General features: G+C 45.5%; 1 protein-coding gene across 4 annotated transcripts in view; it reads left to right on the plus strand.

Moving 5' to 3' along the window:
- The window catches only part of hecw2b (HECT, C2 and WW domain containing E3 ubiquitin protein ligase 2b), a 27910-nt gene that overhangs the window by 9935 nt on the left and 10997 nt on the right, over positions 1–6978 (plus strand). The window contains exons 3-12 of one of the 4 annotated variants that reach the window (XM_087179508.1): positions 1704–1811; positions 1898–1992; positions 2238–2313; positions 2395–2564; positions 2837–2979; positions 3802–3902; positions 4527–5668; positions 5805–5949; positions 6094–6258; positions 6827–6928. In XM_087179508.1, coding sequence (XP_087035634.1) covers positions 1704–1811; positions 1898–1992; positions 2238–2313; positions 2395–2564; positions 2837–2979; positions 3802–3902; positions 4527–5668; positions 5805–5949; positions 6094–6258; positions 6827–6928 — 2247 coding nt within the window. Of the gene's footprint in view, positions 1–1703; positions 1812–1897; positions 1993–2237; positions 2314–2394; positions 2565–2836; positions 2980–3801; positions 3903–4523; positions 5669–5804; positions 5950–6093; positions 6259–6826; positions 6929–6978 lie in introns of all 4 variants that reach the window. The other 3 variants (XM_087179507.1, XM_087179509.1, XM_087179510.1) reach the window with 3 other exon arrangements.

Consider the following 6978-nt stretch of genomic DNA (forward strand, 5'->3'; position numbering starts at 1 on the left):
GGGGGGTGGGGGGGAAGGAAGTAGGTTATCCTCATAAAGAAGTGATTCTGACTCAGCATCAGTAGCATTAAAGAGCTATAGGACACTGTAAGAAAGTTATTTGAATCACTTTTTACAGCAAGACCCTCCTCAGTTGATATGTTCTTTGGACCCTCCATTACACATCCATTATTTTAAAATGATAAAGCAGAAATAATTTTGTTTAGCCTAATTTAATATCTTAAAGGTCCCATATTTTACTAATTTCCTGTGTTTTATTTTGAAGTGTTGATCCATAAGAAGAAATATTTGTGGATTTAAGAACCAAAAACCATCTCAGTGTTCAGGTTTTCAGGAAGGTATGATGGTGGGCCAACAAAACATTAAATATGACTTCATGTGCATGTTTCCAAGTACTTTTGAGCCCATAAACTCTGGGTAAAAACACAAGCTGAAAAGTAGTAATGGACAATCAATTACACAAGGAATGTCCACTGTTGGTTGTTTTTTAGGTTAACAGACGAGAGGCAGCCAAATCCTATTCAACTGGACTCTTTGCTGCTCAGAGCAAATCTTATTTTTTACAAGATGGAGGGTGTAACAGCTTAAAGGTGTGAGCCTCTTTGTTCCAGAACGTCAAAATCAATTTGTTGGCTGTTTTTCAGACCATAGGAAAGAAGTTGCCTTTGTGCTCTTCTTAATACAGATGTGGAATCTGAAGCTCCCAGCAGGACTAAGACAGGATCAGGTTCAATGTGGATCATAAGAACATCATATTACTCTGTTGATTAAAGGCTGTCTCTGATAGCAGTCTGTGTCTGCTGGGCTGGGTGATGCCCTGTGCTTCTCCGGCCCAGGTGTGAATTACACACCATTTCACAATAGCTAAGGTCATCTCAAACCACAGGTGAGCGATTCTGTGTGTGAAAGAGAAGGAGTGAGAGATGGTGAAAGGTGATCTCTCCATCCCTCCGACCTCTCTGCAGCTCCTCAGCAGCGCTGATCCAGATGGGGTGTGGGGGTGGGGGGTCTCCCCAGAGGTGAGCACTGTCTCCAGTCTGGCTACTAGCCATGCTCCTCGTGGAGCCGCCTTAGCTCCGTAACTTCATGCTGTTGTCTGACCTGTGTGTGCATACAGGTTCTTCTCTGCTTGATTATGGATGATTACAGGGTTATCAGGTCAGGTGTGTGTGTATGTGTGTATGGAGAATGGCTGTCACTGACAAAGGCTCAGGGTTTATTGACGGTGAGTTGGAGTGACAGAGGGCAAGGACTTTGTGTTTATGTGGCGGTCTGTGTGGCTGACGGACATCAGAATTGATCCATTAGGACACGGGCCATTTTTCATCCTTTACACAGGACGTACAGACAGGGATGAGCTCTATGACCCTCGGGTCATAGGAGTTTCCCTAAGGTACCGCTCACCTGCACGCTCTTCATGGAGGCTACGTCCATCTTTATTTACAGTCTACTGTTCCACTGAAGAGACATTTCTACTCTAAACTTCTCACACGGTTTCATTTAACTGGTTGTGGCCTGAAGAGGTCAAATATCCAACATGTTCCAAAAGTCTTTTTGCATTTTAGCATCAGCTGGTTAACATGTCGTCTTAACGCGGCACGTTTCAGTCACTGTTTCAAACTTGTTCCGTTGTCATGACAACAGAAACAGAAACATTGTGAATTCAGCTGTATTAATATACTGCATATGTGTGTGTTTCTTAGATGAGACATGTGTGGCCAATGTCTGGGACTCCAAGAACCGCGGAGTGAACGGCACCCAGAGAGGACAGATTGTGTGGAGACTGGAGCCGGGACCCTACTTCATGGAGCGTGAGTGGACTTACTCATCATTGAGGAGAATAACCCTGATGATGTCACAGTGATGATCATCATATGTGTGTGTGTTCTCTCCACAGCTGAGACAAAGATCTGCTTTAAATACTATCACGGTGTGAGCGGGGCGTTGAGAGCAACAACACCTTGTATCACTGTCAAGAACCCTGGAGTGCCGGTATGTGTGTGTGTGTGTGTGTGTGTTTGTTTATTTAGTCTTTTCTCTTTCTAACTTCTTCCCCAGTTTTTCTGTGTATCACATTTTCTCTAATCCTTAATCCTGCCATCTGATTGGCTCCCAGCATTTCAGATCAGGAAGTCACTTCTAACTAAGTGCTTTTAGGTGTGAATCAGTTCATTTCTAAAAATGGGAATGTAAGTGATTCACTCTTGCTGCTCTCCTATTGGTTGTTTTCCCATCAGGTGGGCAGTGAAGGCCAAGTGGACGACCAATCAGGGGCTGAGCACTGCCGGAAACTTGTTAGCTTCACCCTATCAGGTGAGAGGACCGACTCAGTTAAACTGTCATGTAGTGATGGTCCATATATTTACGAATATAAATGTGTGTTTTCCTCTCCAGACATCCGGGCAGTGGGCCTGAAGAAGGGCATGTTCTTCAACCCAGACCCCTACCTGAAGATGTCAATCAAGCCTGGGAAGAGGAGTGGACTCCCCAAGTTCACCCACCACGGCCAGGAGAGACGATCCTCCATCATAGCGAACACCATCAACCCTGTGTGGCACGGGGAGGTCAGCACAAACACACTCGCCTACCGAAGCACACACACCATACACATCTGAGAAGGATCACAGTGTTTTGGATTTCCTTGTGTCTTTCTCTTTCTTCAGGAAATATAACACCGAATCAGTCCATTTCAAATAACAGAGAGTAGACAAATCTGATATATGAAGAAAAAAAAAACACACACAGATTAATGTAAATAAATAGTTTAATATACCAAATTTCCAGGTAATGTAATACAACAGGTAAAGATATAATTTTACCATTTTTCCTGTGGTAGAAGTACACCTTTGTGGCTCTGTTGACCGACGTGTTGGAGATTGAAGTAAAAGATAAGTTCGCCAAGAGCCGACCAATCATCAAGCGGTTTCTGGGTCAACTGATCATCCCTGTGCAGAGACTTCTGGAGGGGCCGACAGATGAGTGAGTCCATACACACACACACTCATAAATTGTGTTTGTTTCATTGTTTTTAACAAGCCCCTCAGACAAAGAGAGGAAACGTCTGAGGAGCACGGACAGACGTTTGACCTTTAGCACGTAACCATAGTGACTCAACAGTTCGTTCAATACCAATCAGTGTTTCCCAATCAGCTCATTGTTCAAGCATTGATTTGATATTGATCTACAACGTGATGTATGGTGTGTGCAGTGTTTCCCATAGGTTGACAGGTCATGGTGTCAGATGTTGGGGCAAGCAAAAACTGAATTCACAAACTAACTGCATGTGAATGTCAAACTTTTAAAAATATTCCTCTCTTTTGAATAAACGGCACTCGCTCTAACTGTTACGGAAGAGGATTAGGGCCACATGTGAAAACATTAATTTTGTAAAGAATCGTTTAAAGAATTCTGAGTTTAAAGTGAGAATTCAGTCAGAAAAAGTCAGAATTCTAACTTTAAACTCAAACTTTAATCTGACTTTAATGAGATTTATGAATTTCCGGATTTCTTAGAATTGTGAATTTTATTTACATTAAGGCTTCAAGAGAATTTTTTTCTTAGAATTCTGACTCAATCAGAATAATCTCAGAATTCTGAGAAAAAAGGCTGAATTTTCAGAATTCCTTCACCTTTATTTTGAAAGGTTGCGGCAGATGTCATTGATTTTCCTCTTACATACATTTACATAAAGATGTCTAGGATTGTTTGGCTTTAGCTGAGGTATGCGCTCTATTGAGCGCCCATCTAGTGCTTGTTTGTAACCTAGCTAACACTAACCTCAATGGGATTTACCACATACAGTGATCAGCCAGTCAGCTACAGTCTGTGTCGTCGTCTTCCTACTGACCATGTGAGCGGGCAGCTTCTGTTCAGAGTGGACATCACCTCCAATGGACATGAGGGTGTGTATATGTTTGAATGTGTTTATATTGTACTTTTGAGGGGTGATGTAAATGAGCAGCACACCCTTTAATTAAAAAAGAGAACACTAGTGACTAGTGATTCAGATTTTAGGTCAAGACAAGGAGATGAGACGACTTAAATGCTAATTAACATGCCAGGATGAAATCCCTCTTTCAGCACCTTGGACAGCTCCACGCAGCCAGGCCAACACACTTATTTAAAAAACTTAAATATTGAAAATAACTTTAAAATGCAACAGCAGAACATACAACAGAGTTTTAGGGCATTGAGGAAAAAGAAAAAATCAGAAATCTTGAGAATAAAGTCGTAATATTTCAAGAAAAAAGTTGTAATATTGTGAGAATTAAAAATTGGTGGTGGTTGTGATGTAAAATAAGTGAAGGGGTTGCAAAAAGAGCGGGGGAATGTTAAATATTAGCATTAGCTGAAGATATTAAAGTATTATGAATAAATAGATCTCTTATTGTGGTGACCCCTCTTTTGCCCCAAACATCAAAAGCTCCATCTATAATTGATGGAGTAACAGAGCGTGAATGTAGATTCTTTCTCTCATCCACATTCTCTATCTTCTTTCATCCCTCTGTTCTCTTCTCTGTCAGAAGCCTCCCCTGATGCAGTGGGAACCATCTTGGGCAGCGCAGTGAACGGCGACCCCGGCAGTCCTTCTGACGATGAAGACCTCCCTCACCCGTCCTCGTCCTCACGCGTCACATGTGGACCTTCTCCCACGGGCTCTGACGAGGGCTCCCTGGTCGTCAACGGTACTTGTTACTATGTGGATGACAGTGTGTGGCGGGAGCCTGGGCGGATGGGAGAGGACAATCTGCTTCCTGTGGCTCTGGGAGGCCACACCCACCGGCAGGTGTCACTCAATGACTACCTGGATGCTATTGAGGCTCCCAGGAGCCCTGGGGACCCACATCTGGCGGGGCCTTCTCCCAAACTCCGGTCTAGCTTTCCAACGGACACACGGCTCAATGCCATGCTGCACATAGACTCAGATGAGGATGAGGAGACACACAGGGACCAATCACAGCAGAGCACAGACTTGTCCTCATCAAGGAGGTCAGCTATATCTGAATCTGAGCAGGGGAATGAGGCCTCAAACGGAGCTGGGGCTACAGCTGGGGCTGCAGCTGGGGCTACAGCTGGGGCTACAGCTGGGGCTACAGCTGGGGCTACAGCTGGGGCTACAGCTAGGGCTACAGCTGGGGCTACAGCTGGGGCTAAAGCTGGGGCTACAGCTGGGGCTACAGCTGGGGCTACAGCTGGGGCTAAAGCTGGGGCTACAGCTGGGGCTACGGCTGGGGCTACGGCTGGGGCTGCGGCTGGGGCTGCTGGAGCTGCAGCTGCTGGAGCTGCAGCTACTGAGGCTGCAGCTGGGGTTGGGGCTGCAGCTGAGGTTGGGGCTGTAGCTGGGACTGGGACTGGGACTGGGACTGGGGCTGGGGCTGGGTCCGGGTCCGGGTCTGAGTCTGGGTCTGGAGCTACAGTAGAGGCAGGTCCATCCTCTGCTGCTCAGCCTATAGCAGAGTGTGGGGGGGCTGAGACTGGAGCTGGAGTAGAAACTGGAGAAACCTCCACAGCCTCCTGCTCCTCTCAGGCATCAGGGGCTGAGGTGGCTGTGGTCTCTGACCCAGGGGGGTCTGTGAGGGACTGTAGTTGTCAGGAGCAGAGCAGCAGGACAGCTGTAAACCAGGACCTGCCCTGCAGTCCTCAACTTGGTCTACTGTCACTCATCCAGGTGAGAAACTTCAAGAAAGACTCAAAGATAGAGATCTGACAAAATCTGACATTACATGATCTGAAACTCCTCCTCTTTCCTCCTCTCCTCTCTCCTCTCCTCTCCTTGTCGTCTCTTCTCCTCTCCTCTCCTTTAGGAGGTGGAGATAGAAAAAGAAGTGGCTCCAAAGGCAGAGGAGGAGGGGGCGGAGTCATCGAGCAGCGAGGCGAACGGGCCAATAGCAGCAGCTGCTCCTACTAGCAGCAACAAAGATGAACAAGGAGAAGGAGCTTCTGCAGCTGGTAGGTGGAAAATCATCTTATTAATGAGCCAGGAGATAAGGACCAAGGAAAATTTAAAACCGTACAATATGTGTGTGTATATATATATATTTATATTATGGCAGTCAGGGCGGTGCTCAGGTGACGTCTTCTTGTTAATTCCAGGAGCTCAGGCCAGTGGCTGGGACAGGCAGGAGGAGCAGGAAGAGGAGGGAGGGGAGGTGTGGAGGAGGAGGAGGTCCGTGCAGTCGTCCGCGGGCGTGACCCAGAACCAGGAAGTGTGCAGGGCCAGAGAGAGTCAGAGTGGGACAGTGGGGGAGAGAGAGACAGGTGAGATTGTAGCTCCATCATTCACGTTGTTATTGTTTATTTTTTTTATTTCAAGGGCCCTATTTATTTATTTATTTCATTTTTTAAAATTAATTGATTAATTAATTAATTAATATATTTATTCATTAATTTATATATATATTCATTTATTTATTTATTATACAGCAACACTGACACATTGTCACACACTCTTACCTCGTGTGCAGCTAACTAACTAAGACATTCTTTGAAAACTAAGAAACTGATGACATTGACACCAGTTTTAAATGAATGTTTAGATTACTGATCACTGCCTTCAGCTAAATGCTAACAAGACAGAAGCTCTTATAATTGCTCCGGAGAATGTAGGTGTCGTTTTCGAACCAGTGAATGTCACATGGTAATCATGTCCACCATCATACGCGCTGAGGAACATTGCCAAACTAAGATCTGTGGTGACCACGGCTGAGATGGAGAAGTTTATTCCTTTAGATTACTGTGACGCTCTTTTTACCTGCATGAATCAAACTTCACACACAAATTGCGTGTGTGCGTGCATGTGTGTGTGTGTGTGTGCGCGTGCGTGCAGGTACCACAGCTCAGGTGAACGGCCACCAGTCTGTTCGCTCCCTGCCATCTGTCCGCCATGACATCAGTCGTTACCAGAGAGTGGACGAGCCACTGCCACCCAGTGAGTGTGTGTGTGTGTGTGTGTGTGTGTGTGTGTGTGTGTGTGTGAGA

Source organism: Seriola lalandi, unplaced genomic scaffold (assembly GCF_002814215.2).
Source record: "Seriola lalandi dorsalis isolate HSWRI2012SDOR001 ecotype SW California unplaced genomic scaffold, Sedor1 jcf7180002054850, whole genome shotgun sequence".
Taxonomy (NCBI): domain Eukaryota; kingdom Metazoa; phylum Chordata; class Actinopteri; order Carangiformes; family Carangidae; genus Seriola; species Seriola lalandi.